A 22,636-nucleotide genomic window follows, 5' to 3' on the forward strand; every position below is an offset into this window, starting at 1 on the left:
GATGTCTACTGCAACTAATTGGATGAAATGATGCGGATACTTGCCATTAAGCAGCTGAGATTGGTCAGTAGAGACAGGCCAATCCTCTTGCAAGACCATATGTTGCAAAAAACAATGCTGCTCAAACTATGGAAGCTGGACTTGGAAACTCTCTGTCATTCACCGTATCCACCAGACCTTGCACTAACTGACTACCACTTCTTCCAGCCTTTGGACCACTTCTTGCAAGAAAAAATATTCAATTCTCAACAAGCTGTGGAAAACACCATTCATGATTTCCTCACCACTTGCTCTCCAGGCTTCTTCCCTGCTGGCATAAATAAGCTACCATTAAGAAGGTAACCCTGCGTTGATAGTTTAGGTGCATATTTTGATTCATAGTACTGCTTCTTGTTTGAGATACAATAAACTAAACTTTCGATCGAAAATTGGACATTTCATATTTAATAACCTAATAGTACATGATTCTGGTACAGGATTCTTCAGTCTGAAGGCAGAATCATTCCTCAGTAAAATTACTGTGAAGTCACCCTCTCTCTTGAAGAGGAGGTATAGTAATGATCTTTCATCTAGAAATTATTTTAAACTTTGCTGCCAGCTGGGCATGCAGACTACACACTCCAACATGCGAACTGTATAGAATGCATTTCATTGAGAGACAACTCGGCAATAGCCTACTGTGGTGCAAAACTTTCAAGTAGAGAGACATAATATTCAAAAATTGGCTTCTCCCAACCCCCCCCCAAAAATGAAAAAAAAATAATGCTTTAAAAATTCACACTTTAGTTAATAGAATATTGCAATTCTTTTTTCTCCTTAAAATAGGAACAAGACCCTGGGGTGTTTGGAGAGGAGTTTGCCACAATTTCCCGGTCTGCATTAAGGATTAGATATTTACTGCTGCCTTACCTCTACACCCTCTTCTACTATTCTCACATCAGAGGAGATACAGTGGTCCGAGGATTGATGCATGAGTAAATAATGTTTAATAATTGTTTTGGTCTTAGTATCTATCACTTAAGTCCTGGAAGTCTGAGTTTTTCTACTAAGGCAATTACTTTGGAGGTAAAGAAAAGTCAAATCAAATTCTCCCCCTTCTGACTATGATTAGAAATAATTCACAGATTCAAAAAGTATAGTTAAGGAAACACTTTCAATCAACAAAAAGCGAAGTCTGTGTGTTGCTGTCAAAATCGTGTAGACTGTATGAAAAGGATGAAACCTGGTCCTTCTCCACAGAGAACTGAGAGATCACTGTAAACTGGAGGTGGTTGAATAAGACTTTATTTATACAAAGACATTGATTAAATTAATAGTTTTTCACTCTAAAAAAATCTAGATTCACATCAGATTCTACAACTCATCGAATTGACAGAGCATTTCTTTGGGGGCCAGCTTTAATGATTACTCCAGTTCTTGAAGAGGTAAGTATTAGTATTATATATCAGCACAATACAGTTAATTATAGCAGTGTACATAGTTGTCATTTCATATTTAATCATATTCTCCTGCTGTTCTCACATCATTTTAATTTGAAAACAATGTCTTTGTATGTCTATTTTACCTCCTGTAAAATATCCTTCACATTAAGTAAATCTGAACAAAACTAAAATATATGTTTTTGCTATTCAGAAATTCTGAAATTGATCTCAACAAAATTCACAGAAGTAGAATATTGACCCCCCCCAAATACATGCTACATTATAGAAAATAGAGGTAAAATTCCATTTTTCACCTATACCAATGTAATATCAGGAAGCTTATTTTGAAAATATCATTAGCTTCATGTCACCTTTTCTAAACAAAACCCCAATTCCTAATTCCAACCTGTTTGTCCCATCTCTCAAGATAGTTTTCTTATCCATACTTTAATCACAAAGGGAAATATAGATCACATTGGGTCACAAAACAAGCATTAAGAATTTAAGAAGATTGAAATCATACCAAGTGTCTTCTCTAACTAGAGTGTAATGGAACTAGAATTCAATAGCAGAAGGAAAACTAGAAAATTTGAAATATATGAAAATTAAACAACAGACTTTTGAAAACCAAGTGGATCAAAGAGGAAAGCAAAGGGGAAATTAGAAGATATCTTAAGATATGAAATGATTTCAATCTTCGCACTTTGTTAATATTTGATTTATAGCCTAATATGTGATCATTCCTGGAGAATGTTCCATTTACACTTGAGAATGTATATTCTACTGCTATTGAGTCGAATGTTCTATATATGTCTGGTAGGTCCACTTGGTCTATAGCATTGTTCAAATCCTCTGCTGGTAGTCTTATGGGTGTTCCCTGTTATGTGATATGTTGTTTTTCACTTGCTACTTTCAAAACTCTCTCTTTGTTTTTGACTTTTGACAATTTGATTAAATGTGTTTTGGTGTGGATTTCTTTAGGTTCATCTTATTTGGGATTCTATAGGCTTCTTGGATATGGATGTCCATATCCTTCCCTAGATGGGAATTTTTCTGCCATTGTTTCTTTGACTCTGCTTTCTAGTCCTTTCTTTCTCTTACTTCTTCTAATCATATAATGCATATATTGTTTTGCTTGATGGTGTACCATAGGTCTCTAAGCTTTCTTCCTTCTTTTTCATTCTTTTCTCTCTTTGCTTCTTTGACTGAATAATTTCCAAAGACCTGTCGTCAAGTTTGCTGATTCATTTGCTTGATTTAGTCTGCTGCTGAACCTCTTTAGTGAATATTTTAGTTCCGTTATTAATTCTTTAGTTTTATAATTTCTGTTTGCCACTTTTTATATTTTTTATGTGTTTGATGAAACTCTCATTTTGTTTATGCATTGTTCTTCTGACCTCAGTGAGGTCAGAAGTGAACATATATTTTTTGGAACATATTTCCATTTCTTCTTTATCATGGTTTTTTAAAATCTTTGTCAGGTGGATTACACAACTGTTTCATTAGGGTTGGTTTCTGGAAATGTATCTTATTCTTTGGAACATATTTCCATTTCTTCATTTTTCTTGACTCTGTGTTGGTGTCTGCACATCAGACAAAACAACCACCTCTCAGTCTTCAGCTGACTGGCCTTGTACAGGAGAAGACCCTCACCAGTCAGCCTGGCCAGAGATCTTGGTGGCCTCTCTAACATTTGTGCTAGTATAAAAAGAAAACCACTATTTTTTCTAATGAATCACATTTCTGATAACAAATTATGAGATTTTTCCCCCCATACCAACAAATTCTCCAATTTTCAGTGGACACTGACTGGATTCCTATAGTTGAACTCAATTCTGATACTAACTGCCCAGAGTTAGCACCGACCCCAGAGGTTAAGAGCTCATTCACACAAGACTATCCTCCACTTCAGATACCAGTTGCAAGTCTGGAACTCCTGGACTTTTGACTGACTGTCTATAAATCAGGGGTTCATTGTGATCCTCTCTCAGGGGGAGCTCACAAAATTCAGGAAAACTGTTTACTCATGTTCACCCTTTTGTTATAAAGGATATTGACTCAGAAACAGCCAAATGGCAGAAATTTATAGGGCATAGTATGGGGGAGGGGCACAGTGCTTCTCCACCCTCTCTGCTGTGCCATTCTACCAGCACTTCCATGTGTTCACAAACCTGGAAACTTCCCAAACCCTATCATTTGGGGTTTTTATGGAGGTTTCATTACATAAGCATGATTGATAAAAATCATCGGCTATTGGTGATTGAACTCAATCTCCCATTCTAATCACAAAACTAATTGTCTCTGGCAACCAGCTCCCACCCTCCAGGAGTCACCTCATTAGCATAAAATCAGCTAATAAGGTGAAAGGGGCTTGTTATAAATAAGAAAAGATGCTCCTTTTACCTTTATCACTCTGGAGCTATCTCAGGACCTGGAGACAAAACCCAGATATTTTAACAAAAGACGCACCTGTGACTCTCATCACTTAGGAAATCACAGGGGCTTTTGGAACTCAGGTCAGGAGGCAGGGATGCGGACCAAAATATATATATTTCTTCTTATATCATAACATTACATCATGCAACCTTCTTTCTTTGTTCTTAGCAACCCCCTGGCATCTAGAGTGTGTTGGGTCCTGTCAGTGTTCTGAGACAAATAAGACTGAAGCCAGGTCCTCAGGCAGCCCCCAGAAAAGTTAGATCATTGGATGTTCTGTCCGATGCTTTCCCTTCTTGGGGGAATTCTGGGACATGGAGTTTTAGCTATTTGCTCTGTGCTGAGCTGGGGATAGGGGCTGTGGTGACCATCTGTTGGCTAGATCCAACTGCCATATCTATCCTCACTGGCCCCCACGTGACTAGATTATGCTGGGTCCACTCAGCTCTCTGAGACAGGCCAGACAGAAGCTAGTCTCCCATGTAGCACCCTGAAATCTTGGGGCCTTGGATGTGTAGTCCACCTCTCTTCCTTCCCAGGGAGCAACTGGGAGCTGATTTTTCTCCCTTTGCTCTGTGCTGAGCCAGGAGAGGGGCTATGCCAGCTTATGCTACCTTCTCTGTTCTCCTTGGCTCTCGGCCCACCCCAATTCTTTGTTCTTAGTTGCCCCTAGGCAGCCTATGTCAGTTCACTCAGCATTCCATATGAGGTAGAACAGAGACCCATGCCCAGAGAAGCACACCAAAAGGCCTTGGACATTTTCTCTTTCCCTTAAGGAAGAAATTGTGGACCAAGGTGATCTCTCTCACCACTGAGCTGTGCCACCATGGGGAAGGGTCTGACTCAGGCAAAGTGAAATTGCTCTTCTTACCTGTTTTAAGGCAGTTCTCAGTTTTGTGCTCATCTGGGGTACTGTGACTACTTAACTGGATTCTGGATCTCTGATAAAGGCATTTGGGTCTATATTTCATTGTTAATTTGGTGTTTTTTATGGGAGGACAAGGCCTGGGACTCCCTGTTCTACCATCTTACTGGTGTTTGGTTCAATTTAATACTTTCATCTGATCCTTTAATGCTAACAACTTACATTTATATAGAGCTTAAAAATTTACGGAGCACGTTTGCACAGGTCACCTCATTTAATTTATATAAAATACAGCTAAATTGCATTGCTACCTTATGTTACCACATGAAATTCCTCTTCTTCCAAATATCTTCCACTTCCTTGAGATGATCCTATTCTAAAGATTCTTTGTGCAGTATAATTCAGTTTTCTGGAAATCATTTTTCTCTTTGTATTGGAAAACAATTTTATAAAAACTTTAAATATAATTAATTATAAAATAAAAAACATAAATACAGAAAACCAAATATTATTCTGGATACTTCAACACAGCTTGTGAAATGGAACATTGTCATTCACCTCCAAAGCCTGCATGTGTCTTATTATAATACAATCAGGACTCTCCATGCTCCATGGGCCCCACCCTCAGAAGTAATCACTATCTACCTACCATACAGTGAGTGCTGAAGCCACAATACCAGAAATTCTTCTTGTTCAATCCATTACCAACCAGCAGCTACCATTATATGATTTCTACCTCTCCAAAGTATCTGGAATCTCCTAAATTCTCTCCATCTTTATTATTACTACTCTGGTTTAAGCTTCCATCTCTTCTCTAGACTGCTGCAAAAATCTTTCCCTTATCTGTTAGCTTTTCTACCTACCACTCCCAATCCAGCCTTTTCTGCTGTCCTCATATCTATGATATTTTAAAGTTATAAGTCATATCAGGTTTCCAGTGACTTCCCTTTGTACTTTCCACGGCCTACAAGGCCCTGTAAGACTCCTTCTTATCTCCCCACCTTCAGCCCAGGCTGGGCTTCCTCCTGTCCACTCAATTCCAGCCACATTGGACTTCTTTCAAGTACTTTCAACAAATCAAGATCTTTCACAATTTAGTTTCTTTTGCTTTATTCTCCTCTAAATTTTAGTTAAAGTATTACCTCAAGAGAAGATCTCTCTGACCATCCTATTTAAGGTCCATTCTTATTATTCTTAGCTCCAGCAACTTGATGTTTTATCAGTATATTTTTAAAACATATGTATATTCATATGCGAATACGTATATGTATTTATATGTAAATAAAAGTATGTACCTTTACATATGTATACCTGTGTACATATGTATGGATATTTCCTGCCTTACTAACTAGAATTTAAACTATCATCAATTTTGTTCATTCTCGTATACTTAGTGTTCAATAAGTGTAAGAAGTAAAAGTAAGTAAAAGTAAGAAGTAAAAAAAAAATTTGAAAAAGTTGATAAGCATTTCATATTTAAGATTTTTCCATAGCTATATGACAATTGCTATTGAGTTAAAAATACAAGAGGGATTTCTCTAGATATGACTTTTAAATCTAATTATAACTTTAATCACAGCTAGATTTTAGTCCACAGAGTAACTGCATAGCTGGTAATGAAATCTACCTACACTGTAGTGAGACATTAATATTTTGAAATATAATAAACCCAATTAGGTTTTTTAGAAAACATTATGAACATTACACATTAAAATTCCATAATCTGGGCATAAAATATATTTGCTGAAAGCACATGAATGTTTCATGTAGATTCTCTAGCTCTCTGCATAATCATATATGAATTAACTAGAACTTAGTTTTAATGATAAATAGTATAAGATTGAATAACCATATAGCCTACTGCATTTTTGTTAAAATATTTTAATTCAAAAAATATTTTTAAAAGTCAAATACTTTCATTTTTTCAAAGGGGGCAAGATCTGTATTTGTCTATTTTCCTGAAGCAACCTGGTTTGACTTTTACACAGTATGTATTTTAGATATTTTATAGGAAAAATAACATAAATCCAGTAACTCTGAAATTTATATAGTATCTTTTCCATTATTTTTATATGACTTCTAGAGCCTTGGACTGTATAATTCTAATGAGTTAGTTCTTGGTGAATCTCCTTATTTGCTCTTCTCACAATGGTAGAATTGGCCATATATAGATCATGAAATATTTAATATGAGAGATGTGATAACTTCTTTTAGAAGAAGAGTGTACTTACTTATTTTATCCAAACATTTAAATTATTAAGAGCAAATGAATCCCTACAGTGATGTTTCTTTATAGCAGAATGTAATAGAGATTATATATAATCCATGAGACAGGTACTTCATCTTGCAAGAACGAGAAATCCATTCAAACTAGCTCAAGCATGAGGCTTATGGTAGGAATACACATGAACTGACAAAAAAAAAAAAAAATCTCATGGAAATCCAAGAACAGCAACTGTGAATTTCATGGAGAAATTCAGGACTCCATTGCAAGAGTTTGTGAAGATTTCAGCCCAATGTTGTTCCATTCCCAGGGCTCAGCATTCCATGGGCTGTTCTTATTTTACAAACTAACTTTCAAAAGGGTCTCAGCTTGTCATGAATTCTAGCAAGAGACATGTATCTTTATACATCCATTTTGCTTCTGTGATAAGTGGCAGGTTCTTTCCATGTTTTGTTGCTCAAATTCCCAAGAAATATTATATTATTGATCCAACTCATCTTTTTCGTCCTAGCTATACCTAGTCTCCTAGGCAGTGGGACCTATAGTTGTGATGGTGGGGGAGGGTGGTCGAATGAGAGGGGAAACAATATGACATCTCTAGTATAGAGCAGTTATTTTAACTAATGAGTTCATTTACCCCATTCTATTAATATTAGTATGTTTTGATGAGCATTGACTAATGTTACCCAGAAATTTTTCAATAAATTTTTGTGGGAATAACTTTTGACATAAACATAGGACTAATCCCCAATTGTAAGAAAGGATATGTGATCTATTTTTAAATTATCAGTTAGTTACGACTGGGGGAAATGGTATTAAAAATTCTTCATTCTAGCAGCAGATTATCATACTATATTAAACAATTAAATCAATCACTTTCCAATGATATTCTGCAGAAGTGCTTCATAAATTTTGATAAATATTTGCATTAAATTTCATTTCTTAATAAAAGTGAACTTTGGAAAAGAATAGAAATGTTCATACAAAAGTGTTCTTGTATTAAATATTCACATATTTTAGTAAGTAAATGTGGTTATAAAGTTAAACTTTTGAAATAAGTATGTACTAATAAATGCTGCTTTTATGTGTTTTACATATTGGAGTTTACGTAAGTTTTTTTTTTTTTTTTTGAGTCAATGAATTAAACGTTTTAAGTTACCCTTCCCGTTACCGTATTCCATGGATGCTTTGTTGAATTTGAACAAAAGTTTAGATTTCAACTTCCTACGTCTCCTGAAATGTATTACTTGTTATCAGTTATGCAATTGGAGCTGTTAACTCTGCCTTGTTCTATGTTAGGGGGGTGAAATCCCACCTTCTTGGCAGAAGAAATATGTTGAAGTTCCTGCTCCTCTAGATGTAATTCCCCTTTTCATCCGTGGAGGACATATCTTGCCTACACAGTTTCCGGGCAGAACAACAATGCTGAGGTAACAGGCACATGCTTTCAGGAGAGTTCACACCGAGTATGGTCACTGTTCCTGCTTGGGGTGTGTCTGAGGAGGGCCTGTTTTATAAGCAGGAGGCCAGTGACAGGAAATAGTGGCAATTAGTAGTATATCAGTTGCCTACATGTGAGTTTGTAATGTATGTCAGTGCTCACATACATATGTATATGAGAGAGAGAAAGAGAAGAAGGGAGGGAAGAAAAGGGAGGGAGAGAGGTTAGTGGATGATATTCTATTTGAGTGTTTGATTCACTTTCAAGCAATCTTTCCCTGCATATCTTCCTATTATTATTTTTGAGTTAGCTAGTGATTTCCAATACATGAATTCTCTCCTATATTTTATATAAAGACTAGGTCAGGTCCCCAAGATTTTTTTTTTTTTCATTTAGGTTATATTTAATTAGTCATTTTTGCTCCATAGATATCATGTAATCAAGGATTCTGCCAAGCAAACAAGCAGGATTTTGAGAAGTATTAGTTCATATTTCTATTTGACATCAAAGATACCATAATAGCAAACAGAACTGCTAATCAGCATTAATTAAAAATAAAATCAGCTAAAAATATAAATCTTTATTAGAGAGAAGTTTTGGCTAGACATTTTTGAAATATTGAACGTACCCTGAGGAGCTTAGAAATTCATATTAGATCTATAGTTTCATATTAGATCTATAGCACTAACTTGAATAATAGATCCATTTGAATTTCAAGTTATTATATTGCTCATGACCAAGAAGAGAAGGTCTCTTGTCTAACTTTTCATTTTTATGGGAAAAATATAGTGACATAATGACACAAGTGTATTTTATATGAAACCCAAACATTTTCCTTAAGGAATTCTCACTGTAACTCAACTTTTCCAAAAGTAAGTTTGTTTTATCACTTGGGTTGTATAGTTCTTTGCTCATTTTGCAATTTTCTCTTGCCAAGTGGTTAGAATCAAAGCCTCAAGTCATGTCTCCATTGAAGAATCCCAAAAATGGAGCACATGCATTCTTGCATTCTTTTTCCTGAGATATTAATAAAATTCCTAGCTGTGCAGACTCTCCAAATTATTATTCAAGCCTCATTCTTCTTGAGTTCATTGGTCATACCTTAAAATCACCTCCCAGGATTCCTAATCCAATGACTGTGGTAATTTTATTACAGCTTTCTCTTTGTTGTAGACAAGCCAAAGAAACTGAGGGGTACACGTTCAATTAGCATGGTGTAATAATTATATCATTTTATTAATCATAAAAACCTTTACTTTTTTTCCAGTGGAAGACACTTTGATAATTGCTTTTGAGAGGTCTATCCTATGCTATCACTTATCTTTTTTCAGATTGAGCTATTCAGAGGCAGAAATAGGTTGCTGAAGGATATTATAAGTTTGCTATCACTGGAGGTATTCAAAGATAAATTTGAATATTTGGTAAAGATGTTTAAGAAAGGATTCAACAGTTTTCTGCATAGTTCTATAAGATGATTGGTGTTTGGCTTTTCTAACCCTGAAAATACACATTTATATCAATTTTCACTCTTTTTCTACAGTCGCCTGAATCCTTTTGGCCTTATAATTGCTCTAAATGAACAGGGAGAGGCATTTGGTTCCCTTTTCTGGGATGATGGCAACTCAATTGGTAAGCAAACAGGCACAACAGTTGAAATGTTCTGGATTTCAATATGACTTTATTTAACATTAAAGACTGGAGACCTAGACCAGCATAGTAAGTTTGATATAATAAATACTATAGCAAGATTCCGCTTTCTCCAACATTATTGTCCAGGAAACATGACATTTTCCTTATATCTGGCCACTCCCCTGGGTTAAGCAATACAGGTGAGACATTTTCTCCAGGAAGGTGCTAACAAAATACACTATGGTTACCTGAGAGGAGAGTGTATTTCTCTACCCTATTAGCATGCTAAAATAAAATTTCTTCTTATTAGTACATTCTTACTTGGGGAGAGAGATTGCAATCTTAATGAGTAGAACTTTTCAGTGGAAAGTTGTAAGAAATTGGTTCTGGTTGTATAGCCATTAGGCTAGAGGAAGAAGGAACTGCTGATTTTCTATGGTAAGGAGACTGGGCCATTGGTTGGAGAAAGATGTATGGAAGAGGAAAAGGCCTGGATTAACTTGAGAAAACAGATCAAAACATAGCTGGGCAAGGCCGAACATCAGTGTTTTTGTTTATTAATTTCTCTCTTATTTCTCCCAATTTTATTTTTTAATCTTATCTCATTGATCAGCAAACTATAGAAAAGATTTTTCTTGGAACAATGGAAATGACTTCCATGATAAGCATAATACATGCTATATACATTGATAAATATATTCAAAGAGGCCCCATTTTAAAAATCAGAAATGAGTTTTCAGGGACTACACCATAGAGACAATAATGCCCGTGAAGTTACTGCTCAGAACATTCTGTCTCCACACTGGTTGACCTACATCTATCTTTTTTTTTGCCCCTCCTTCATAAGCAAGAAAGACAGGGAAAGGGAGAAACATTTTAATAAGGAAGATGAAAAGGAAGAAAAAGAAAATGTGAAGCCAAACAGGAAGATACACTCCTAATCTGACATATAGATAGGATGGCGCATTGCTTCTGTGGTAGAAATTCAGGAAAGGTACAAAGGGCCCTCAGTGCCTAGATTTTCATGATAACCACCATTCTTTTGTGTTTCTTTTTAGTTTTCTTTCTTTTTTTTTTTTTTTTTGCTCTGGATACACTGATTAAATATCTAACACTTGAAAGAGATTGTTTCTGAATTTTAGAGGCAGGAGTATTGGTAGTCAGGGAGAGAGAGGGCTGCATCTGTCTGTGATTGTGTTTGTATATGTGGACCATACACAGAGTTGTGGGAGGAGGTTGCCCATAATGTCATTATACTGTATTCCTCCTTACTAAATTAAAGTGTTGAAAAAGAAGTGTCTAAAAAGAAGCTCCTTTTCTCCTATTTTTCCATATAAAACAAGGGAGGAAAATGAGTAAAAAAATGGGAGGCATGGTATGATAAAAAGACCTAGTTTAGCAGATTAACTCTATTTTTTATTTTCCAAATAGCATCATGAAAAATAAGTTGGAGGCTAGTGATTAATCAATTTATGATTATTATTATTATTATTATTTTTTACCCAGAGGATTCCAAGTAAAAAGCTTAGGATAAGACCTTGCAGATTTGGAGCTTAATTGAGCAGAATTTATGTTTAAAAAAAAAAAACAGTTAAAGATAACATTGATAGTATTTTCTAATGTTAATCTTCATTTTTCAGATTCTATCAGAAAGAAAGAATACTTCTATGTCCAATACAAATTCCGTGATGTAAGTTTAAGCATTCAGTACAGCTTGTGACATATAGTTCATTTTTTTCTGAAGAAAAATATATTCCAAGGGATCTTAAAAATAAAAGTGTTTCAAAGTATTGGCAATTCTCCAAATTACATTGCATTGTATATTTCTGTGTATTTCCATTGTTTATTTAAAAATGCTTTTCTCTCTCCATAACAACAGAGAATGCTGAAAACCACTGTGATTAAAAATGGCTACTATGGAATCAGTAGTCTAGCATGTGGCACTATTCAGATCCTTGGTTTGACTTCAAAACCAAATGTTATTACTATGAATGGAAAAACCATTCAAAGCAGCAGAATACAGCATAATTCCAATAGGGTAAGGTTTAAACACTATTGAGTTAAAAAGAAAAATTTCCTTTATTAAGTCCTAAGTGCTAATAATTGAATTTTCCTTGAATACTGCCTCTTTGCAAAAACCACAGTAGATCACATTTCTAAAATAGCAGCTTGCATATTTCTGAAGCTTGAAGAAGATAGTAAGCATACAGTTATATTTCCATATAAAACTGTGCCCATATCAGGGCTAGAGACTTTGTTAAATTAAATGTCACAGACAATATCATGCAAGGCTGGTGTGTTCTCTTTCAAGTGCACCATAAAGGAAGGATAAATGGGAAGCTAAAATAAATGGGAATAAAATTTTTAAAAAATTGAAAGTGGAAAGTTTGGAGGGACTATATTTCAATTCCTTCATTGGACAGATATACATTTAGCTGAACATCAGGGAGGTGAAGTGAGTTATCAAAGTCGTACACTCCTACTAATTGACAGAACTGAGTCTTGACCTTGAAACTCCTGATGTCTCATGCCTCTTTCCTTATACTCTATTTTATTTGAAAATTAAAAATATTTAATAAGCTCTTGCTAAGAGTTTGAAGGTGTATGTGCTATAGATACTTGCTTATAAATACAAGACATGGTCCCCATTCCTGAAGTACTTAATGAATGCTAAATACACACTACTTCCCTCCAATATGAGGAAAGATCTTAGAGAGTTTGGAGTCTCTGAAGCCCCTATGCCTAATACTCATCACACAATACAACATAATGGTCTTTACTAATACAGAACAGTGGCACAGAGCTCAAAATACTGAATTTTCTTTTTTCTAATTAAAACATAATTGATAACAAGGTCATTTGAATAATGATCTATTCAGAATTTGCCCGTCTATAATTAAATGGATTTCTCTCTAATTGGAGAATTATTTTGATTAAGTTATTTGATATCCTAATCATAATGGTAATACTTTACTTAAAGTTTTATATTTTACAAAGAATTTTTAGCAACATTATTTCATTTGATTCTCACCATACTCCTGGGAGATAAATCTGAATGGCCAACATTATCATCCAGGTTTTAGAGAGGAAGAAACAATGTCTTAGCATTATCTCACAGTTAGTAATGCAGTGGTAGAAAACCTGAGCTGCCTCCCTGTTTTCTCTGTGCTCTTTCTCTTATCTAGGCTTCCTGATAAACTAAAAGCAGTTGTTCAGGTCAAAAATAAAAAATACCTCCTTTGGGAAATTAGTTTCACAAATTTTTGTTTCATCTATGTGTGTAGTTCATCTTGAATTTAAAAAAAATACAAAAACCTCAAAAGTTCTATAGGATACAAAGGTCACTTCTGAATGAAATAAGTTGTTTAATTGGAGGATTCCATGGACTTATAAACTTATGGTCTGTGAATAATTTAATATGCGTGGGGGAATACATATATGCTAGATATGTTATATGCCATTCGTATGTATATATATTATCACATATATGTTAAAGTTATCTCTAGACTCTTGAAAACATTTGATTGTCTTTGTAGCATCATAAGTTTATTTCGATAACTTCAATTGTAATTAAATTTCTTTACATTGATTTACTTTCACTAATTTATTTCCTCTCATCTGTTACAGAAAGTTACTTTATGGATATCTGAACCCATGTCCCAGGAGCTGACCATTTCATTAAATTGAATAATTTTAAAAATAATAACCAAAACAGCAGTGGTAAAAAATTATCTATAACAGTTATTTACAATAGTTAAAAATTATTTGCATTTATGGAAATTTTAATTTAAATAGCAATATAATTAAAATATTTCAATTATGTATTGTCTGTGTGTATTACTCAAATTGTCTGACATTGTTTCTTATAAAAGCTGGACAAAATGCTAACTAAACTTCCTCTGCCTTATAAGAACTGATGTATGTTGAAATGCTGAGCTGAGAAATAAGATCAGATTTCTTGGTCTTCAAAGCAAGCCTTTGAAAAAAATCCATTGTGGAATTTTTAGTTTAGTAGAAAGCTTATGAACCCAATGAAATTTGGTAAATTTCTGGCAAAAGGTAGCTTTTTGTAAACCAGAACTTTTCAGCAGAAAACATTTTTTTAAAAAAAATTTGGAACATATATTTGATTTTCATTTTAGATTACCTGAATTTTTTCTTAGAAGTAAAGTAATAAAACACAACTTCTGATTTTTGTGACTTGAAGAAATCTCTGAGTATAAATGTACTAGTGGGAGTCAGGCGTACATGACAAGAGGGGATACAGTGAACTGGAGTAGGTCTAAGAGAGAATGGGAAAGAGGCATGGGTGTAGACAGCTTTTTAAAGGAGCTTAAATGAAAGGGGCAGCAGAGATGAGACAGTGGTTGGAGGAAATGTGGGTACAGGGTTGAGGGTTTTTTTGGTTTATTTTTGTTTTATAGCATGGGAGATTTTATAGTATGGTTGATAAGAAAAATAAGATAGATAAATACAGATAAAAATTGTTGACAGGGATAAGAGAGGGAAAAGCTTTAGGAGCTAAGTCCTTAAGTAAGTGTGAGTTGGATGCAATCTAACGCACCAATGGAGGATTGGCATTAGACAGGAGCACAAGGAGTTCATTCATCCCAATAGGATGGAAGACACCATGTGTGTTGGTACAGGCTGATTAGTGGATTTCGTGGTGGAAACATGGTGGAGGTTCTTTTTAATGGTTTCTCTTTTCTCAGTGAAATAAGATTCAATGTTTCCAATGTTATCAGCTGAGAATGAGGATAGGTACAGAGGTGTTAGAAGTTTGAGAAAGAGAAAGTGAGAGGAACAGGAAGAGTAATTGATGAGGGAGGTGTAATAGGATTGCTACTTAGCAGTAAGGGCCTACTTAAAGTGAGAACAGTAAGCATGTTTTGTGATTTCTTTAGCCAAATTCAGCTATTTGGATATGAGTGGGAACTAACTGGAGAGTAGAATTTAACTGGGGTGGGAATTTGGCCATGGGAATAACAAAGAAGGATGGAGTGGCAAGGAAATTGAAGGATAAAAGAGAATAATTATAATAATGGACCATAGAATCTAAGTTGGGTAAAGACAAATAATGAAGACATGCAGAATATGAGGGATAGAAAAAAAAAATGATAGGGTCAATAGATCAGAAGTCCCAGTGAGCTGGAGGAATTAGTGGAGAGAGAGAGAGAGTGTTGAGAAGTTGGCAGTAGGAGAATGGGATTCTTGAAATTAATTTTATGTGGGAAGTGTCTGTTATAGATAGACACTGGTTAAAAATGTGCAGTGTGTATATATATATATATATATATATATACACTGTGTATATATATACACACACACACATATATATGTTGTGCTGTGTTTGTTGTGTGATTTGTAATAAAAATAAACCATAGGCAATAGTTTGGTGATGTCTAAAGTCTACGTGTCAATGTACTCTCTGTTTGAGCTTGAAAAGATTGAATCAAAAACAAATGCAAACAACAAAATCCACTATACACCTATTAGAATGGCTAAAATTTTCTGAAAAAAATTGGTAATGCCAAATTCTGGTGAGGATGCAGAGCAATAGGAGCTGTTACTCAGGAATGCAAAATGGTACAGATGCTTTGGAAGGCAGTTTAGCAGTTTTCAGAAAACTAAGCATAGACTTACCATATAATACAGCAGTCATACAGCTCCCAGGTATTTACTCAACTGATTTGAAAACTGGTGTCCACACAGAAACCTGCATATAAATGTTTATAGCAGATTATTTGTGATTGCTAAAAACTGTTAGCAACCAGATGTTTTTCAATAGGTAAATATATATTAATATAACAACATCCTTGTAGCAATGAACACACTTAACACTCAGATCTTGGTTTCAAATCATGTTTTCCAAAAAAAGAAACCAGGTATCTTTGGAGAAATGGCTCTTTGGGCTGGGACAGGAAGTGTAAGAGTCTGGAGCAGGCATTCTCAAACTACGGACCGTGGGCCACATGCAGGTGTTTTTGCCCGTTTGTTTTTTTACTTCAAAATAAGATATGTGCAGAGTGCATAGGAATCTGTTCTAGTTTTTTTCAAACTATAGTCCGGCCCTCCGACGGTCTGAGGGACAGTGAACTGGCCCCCTGTTTAAAAAGTTTGAGGACCCCTGGTCTGGAGCATAATGTAGTGACAAAAAGCAAGGAAGTGCTCAAGAAATGATATGATAGGAATATGCCATAGGGACACAAGAACTAACTTCAAAGAGCTTCCAATGGCAGGAATTCAGTTTTAATCCTATACATAAAATGAGTATCTATGGGTCTATAATGATATGACTAAATGATGGAATAAATAATTGGGGAAAAGAGACACATCTTCCATAGAAAAGAATTCCAGATAAGTTATGAAGAAACTTCCCTCCTCCTCAATTGTGGGTTACACTTAGTGACTTCCTTCCAAAGAGTAAATTATGGAAAAGAAGAGAAATTAAAAAGTAACTACACAGTGGAGAAACGTGACAAACTCCTCAGACAGGGGGTCCAGATTAATATCATGAGGGACAAGTTGTGTTGATAGCATGTATGTACTCTTCATATGTTGTGTTAAAAATGAGATTTCACCCTCTGTGAGCTTCCTCTCAAAAACCCATAACCCTAGTCTAATTATGAGAAAAGCATCGGGCAAACCCAAATTGAGGGATATTCTATAAAACATCTGACCAGTACTCTTAAAAATTGTAAAGGTCTTTGAAATCAAGGGAAGTCTTAGAAACTATTACAGTCCAGAGGAGCCTAAGGCAACATGATGACTAGATGTATTGTGATGTTCTGGATCAGATCCTGGAACAGAAAAAGGCCATCAGGGAATAACTGATGAAAGCTAAATAAAGTATTGAGTTTAGTTAATAATAATATATCAACATTGGTCAATTAATTATGACAAATATACCATAGTAATATAAGATATCAACAATAAGAGAAACTGGGTGCAGAATATATGGGAACTCTGTATTATCTCTGAAACTTTTCTGTGAGTCTAAAATTGTTCTACAGATAGAAAAAAGTTTATGAAAAAGAAAAACATATGGAGCTTCACAAGAGTTCACATATTTGCCTGAAATTTGGCACTGTCTTCCCAGCAGGAGTCATTGCTATCACTGTTAAATTATGTTTTAAGGTCATCATCATCTCAGCTTCCCCTTCATTATGACTTCCTCCAAAGTTGCTACGACATCAATATGGCATGGGGAAAAAAGTGGCTGGTTATCTTCAGCCTGTACGTAATGTAAAACAATTATGGAAATTATAATTATCTTTTTAATTTCAAGAGCTTCCAGCTGTTTACACTATTCTAATGAAACTGGTATTGAAATCCAGATTGCTCCCGGTCTTAAATTTATGTTTGACCTCAGATTAAAGAGATGCAATAAATATGGTGTGGATATACTTAATGATACTCACAGTTTGCAACTGCTAGTATTGTCAGCGTGGGATAAAAAATTCAATTATTTGTTGAATGAACGTATGTTGTGGGCCTCCTGTGTGACAAGCGTTGTGCTACCCCCTGGGAATCATCAGGCCTTTGGTCTAGGGCATTGACATCCCTCTATAAGAAGCCGTGTCAGAGCCAACTGACAGAGTAACTAGTAGCAAAGACCAAGGCTCTGGCCAAATTGTTTTAAAGTCCCGGATATTGGTACTGAGCGCTGTGGGACAGATTAATTTTTTCCAAAGCCCCTTGCAAGGACTCCTGCAGATCAGCAAGGACAGGAGGAGATTTTTCAAAAATGCACTCTTTGTTGTTAATGACCAAGGGAAGAGGCATCAAGCATTCTCCCCGTGGAGGTGTAATTTGTCCTATAATGTGACCCCCAGAGCTGTCTGACATTTGCAGGTGGAGCTTTTAAGGAGCTACCTAAAACAAATGTTTCTTTTCCAGGGGGACAGCTCCCATCACATAGCAGCATGTGGCACCCCATCCAAAGGTCTTATCACAGCTGTCTCCTCCAATGGGCCTCCTTTGCCACAAAGAATCTTTCAAGTGACTACACTGAATTCCTCATTCTTTGAGGCTAAGTGCCCTCATACAGCACTTTCCAAAACACATGTGATTTTATAAAGAGCACGGTTTTAAAACATATTGAAATAAATCATTTGACAATCACTTTCAAAATATTCCTGGAACTGTTCCCTAACCCTTTCTTGAACATATATCTCCTTAAATTTTTTTAAGCCTGAGGTCACTGAGAACCAAGACATAAAATCCTTTGTGCAGCATTCACCAACAGAAAGCTATAGGGTCCCCGTGGCTTTCTAGCTCTACATAGTAGGTAAGACTAAGTGGGATTATTTTACAAGAAATAAACAGTATTGAACAAAAACAAAGTCCGATGAAGATATTATGGTTGTCAAGCCTAATCATACCCAGGAAACATGAGATTAATTTATTTTCAAATATATTCTGAAGACCAATTACTGTCTATTCTTAACTAACAGAAAAATGTGAATTCAAACAATGCACATACCGAAATAATATCATCTCATCCCACTTTTGGCCCTAGTATATGTAACAGAGGGGCAAGATGAAGGCTCTCTCACAAAATGTATTATATTTCATATATTGATTATGGGTCAATTTTTCTTATTTGCAAGCAAAACAAAGCCCTCTGGTTATTTTCCGCAGAGTATTGATACCAAAAGCAAACTCACTCTGCTTTTCCACACAAGGAAAACAAATGATACTGAAAGTGGAGGGAAATTAGTGCCAATTAAGACAATTGTGCAGCTGTGAAATGGGGCATGTTTATACTTAGATTGCTGCCCTTATGGTGTGCTTAATAATGGAAAAATCTAACAATCTGATGTATAAATCAAGGCTTATAATTTTCAACAAAGTCTTAACTTTTGTTCGACAAATGGTGCTATTTTTATTCTGGCTTACAAATTAGAACATATTTGTGTAAATTATTTGAAATGCATGCTGGAGCGTTTGTCGTACCATCACATTTTTCCATTTGTGTTCCCTGTTCCATCTGTCTTTTTTTTTTTTTTCTGGGAGAATTCTGTACATGTTAAAATAGATTATTTCTTGAGGTGTTAATTATGTACAAGAGAAAAGCCAACTGTGAATGGATTGTCATCATCAAGGGCTTCATGGTTTCACTCTTTAAGTGCTTTCTTGTGTGTGGCAGCACAGTGTTAAGAGCTAGGCAGACACAAGGATGTCAGTAGCACAGCCTACATCCTCAGATGTTTTGCAGATGAATTTGTAGGTAACTCACAGACATACAAGCAAAAAGGCTCCCCAACAATGAACAAATATATATGAAATGCAATGTTCATATTGTGTAGAAGTTTAGCATAGGCCACAGTTCATTGGGGGGCATGCTGGTATTTCCAGAAGGAAAGCATTTTGAGGAGACACACTAGCTTTCAAGGAGTCAAAAAGTAGACAGCATAGAGAAGCTTTCTAAAAGGAGGGAAAGTGGCTGACCATGGAAAACGAGAGAGTTTGGCATGACTTGGAAAATGGCTTTTAAGCAGATGAAGAGAAGGTTAAGACACTGTATAATAAAATGGGGGAAGTACTATCATTGACTTAACAATGGATAAGTTAGATTTCTTGGTTAAAAAACTCATGATGCTGAGCATGAAGAATCATAGTGAATTGAGATGTAGATGGCACCAAAACCCACAAATGGAGAAAGGTAACAGGCAGACAAATTATTGTAGCTGGGTACACATCACAATATAGTGCATGTTATTGTTCATGGTCCTAGTAGGTATAAGTATGTGTAATCTATGCATGTTTTGGGGGGTGCAGAGATATGCCCACAAAATTTACTCTCCCTCCCACACTATGCACATACAAATGCAGATATTCAGTGATAAGTCAGGGGACTAAGTAAGTACTGTGTACTTTTAACTTGTAGAGTCTCTAAAAAAGACAATATAGGTATGAACATGAAGCAAAAAGTAAAGTATCATGTAAAATAGCATTTAGGGAAATAACTGAAGATACCTTCTCACCATGCTGAAGACAGCATCCTGGTGAAGGAGTATCATAGCATAGAATAAGCCTGTGAATTCAGGATTGAGTGTGTCATTTGATCCTGGTAAATGTTGCCTCTTAGGGGGTTGTTTTAAATCAGATTAAAAGTGCATCAAAGGCATACCTCTTCTACTGAAGGTGAACAAAACAAGAAGATTGTTTCTGGACAAGGTGGGATTATAGAGACCTGATTTACTCTTCAACCTATACTTTTATTAAAACATCCTAAGATTACTACAAGGAAATCAAGTATCATTTCAGAAATTGAGTTCTCACCTACTAATCTAGTCCACTAACCGATTCTAATCGAACTCTAAAATACTTCCATTTTTCAAGTACTAATTTTAGCACAATTTCTAATCCACAATAGTTCTTCCCAAAATCCAATTCTGTCACACTCTGCAGCTGAACCGCTGCTATAACTCGTTGGATTCTTCACTCTCTCCTCCAACTCCCAAAACCCCAGCAGGAGGCTAGAGTTGTCTTTACTCTCTTGCGCTCTTTAGACTTTCCCTGCCAATTCTCCAAATTCTCCACTGTCAATGCCCAGGAACCAATATCTCCTAAAACTCTCCTTGAGGAAGAGGAAGATGAATGGGCTGAGAAAGAGTCTCCTGAGCAGGATTAATGGGGAGAAAAGAAGGAGGGCAAGAGACACATACACATGAAAACATCTTGTCCGTTTCATGGAAACATAAACCGTCATATATACTTCTCATCCTCCTTTTGCATACAGTTAAACAACCTCTTCAATGGCATGTCCTAAGAGTGAAATAACGGAATTCTGGGTATTCTTCGGAATGGCCAGTGCTGAATTTGCAGTTCATAATGTTAATATTTAAAATGTGATCAGACTAATAATTAATTCAACTCCAAGTATTCCCATAGTCTTCAATTAGGAAAAACAGATTGCTAGAAAGTGTTTTTTGGTTTTTTTTTTAAATTTCTGGCAAAACCTAAAGATACTGACTGTGTTTGAAGGAAACAAACCAATTTAGAAGCCAGGAAGAACATTTCAAGCCTCTATTGTTTCTCAAGTAACAGGTCATCCATTTTAATCAAAAGCTACACACACACACACACACACACACACACACACACACACACACAGGAATATGCCAGATTCCTTCCACAGAGATTTTTTATCAGCAAATAGGAGACTTTCAAATAGTTCTCATAACCAATATTACATAAAAAGTACAAAGGTAATACCAAGCAGATGGACTTATTAATATGATGATAACTCATGGAAATTTGTTAATATCTTGAAAACATGAATAATCAAATGAGACTAGTGCACACTCATGTACTCTAACTGCCAAGTTCTAAGTAAAATTCCTTGATTGCAAATTTTGAAGCATGAATTTTAAGCTGAGTGTTATGACTTAGGATAACTTAATCAGAATTTTCCTGGGGGAAAAAATACTGAAAGAGAAATACAAAACTGCATTAATATTTAAGTTCTTTTATTTAAATGTTACCAGCCAAAGATGCTCATAGGATTAAACATAACCTATAAATAAAAACTTTTCCTCCTCAGATGATTGATTTTTATTTTAACATCTAACTTAGAAATAACTTTTGCTCCCATCTTTAAGCTTGGATGAATTGCACCAGCAATATCTTGTAGTAATAAAAGTAATTTATTTGCATCTTCCTAGACATAATGAACAGAGCAGAAATAGGACTTGTCAAGTGGAAGATGCGAAGATGTCTTTAAATTGAGGCAATCTGGTTATAGTACTGTACAATGTATGTCTTAAGCTTTGTTTAAAGGTACAGATCTCTACTGAGAAAAGTCATAGGACATTTGGGAATAGGAAAACTTGAAAAAGAAATCAATAATGCACTATAAGAACCAAATGGAGACAGAAGAGAGATGAGTAGGGTGCCCAGGACTCACCGGGTGGGAACTGTCCATTATCAGCATTCTTGGATGATGTCCTCAACTCTGAAAAGAAGAGTAGCAGGTGTGGCCACACATCTTAGTCTCTCTTCTTTAACAGACCTAATCCTGTCTTTCAGGCACTATGAGTTCCCCCAGTAGCAAATAAAAAAAAGAATGGGTTTATTTCTGGGTTCTCTATTATGTCCCATTGGTCTGTGTGTAGGTTTTTATGTCAATGTTGTAGTGTTTTGATTACTATACCTTTGTAATAAAATTAGAAGTTAGAAACAATTGCCTGGGATCAGTGAATCAAATCCCCCTCCACACTCAGTCTTACAGCTAGAGAGATCAACACTAACACACCATCTGGAACTCACAGTGGAGTGAATATGTGCTACTGCAGAAACACAGACCATGTGCTATAAGAATACAAGTGAGAACTTAACTCATTCCACTGAAAAGATCCAGAGAAGTCTTCGGGGAATGGGGGTGGAAGCAGGAATAGTGGGGAAAGGAGGAGGTAAAGGAGGGGCCAATGAAACTGTTAATATCATTTGAGAGCTGTGTTGTCTGTTAAAAGAGAATAAAAAAAATGGAATTTCCAGGAAAGGGAAGACAATGAGTAGAAACAAAAATCATGGAGTAAGATGTTTAAAAATTTTTTCAGATAGGTTGCCATATTTGTTTCAGCATCATGTTTTAATATTTAAATAAAATCTTC

General features: G+C 35.5%; 1 protein-coding gene across 1 annotated transcript; it reads left to right on the top strand.

The window, feature by feature from the left end:
- The first annotated feature begins 824 nt into the window (after nt 1-824).
- LOC105881000 (sucrase-isomaltase, intestinal-like) lies at nt 825-13,813 on the top strand. Its single transcript, XM_012782441.3, has 8 exons — nt 825-974; nt 1,340-1,424; nt 6,653-6,709; nt 8,246-8,376; nt 9,928-10,016; nt 11,657-11,706; nt 11,896-12,054; nt 13,644-13,813. Exons 1-8 carry the CDS (start codon nt 967-969, stop codon nt 13,701-13,703), a joined length of 639 nt encoding a protein of 212 aa, XP_012637895.2. The 5' UTR covers nt 825-966; the 3' UTR covers nt 13,704-13,813.
- Nucleotides 13,814-22,636: the final 8,823 nt, after the last annotated feature.

Source organism: Microcebus murinus, chromosome 10 (assembly GCF_040939455.1).
Source record: "Microcebus murinus isolate Inina chromosome 10, M.murinus_Inina_mat1.0, whole genome shotgun sequence".
NCBI classification, from domain to species: Eukaryota; Metazoa; Chordata; class Mammalia; order Primates; family Cheirogaleidae; genus Microcebus; species Microcebus murinus.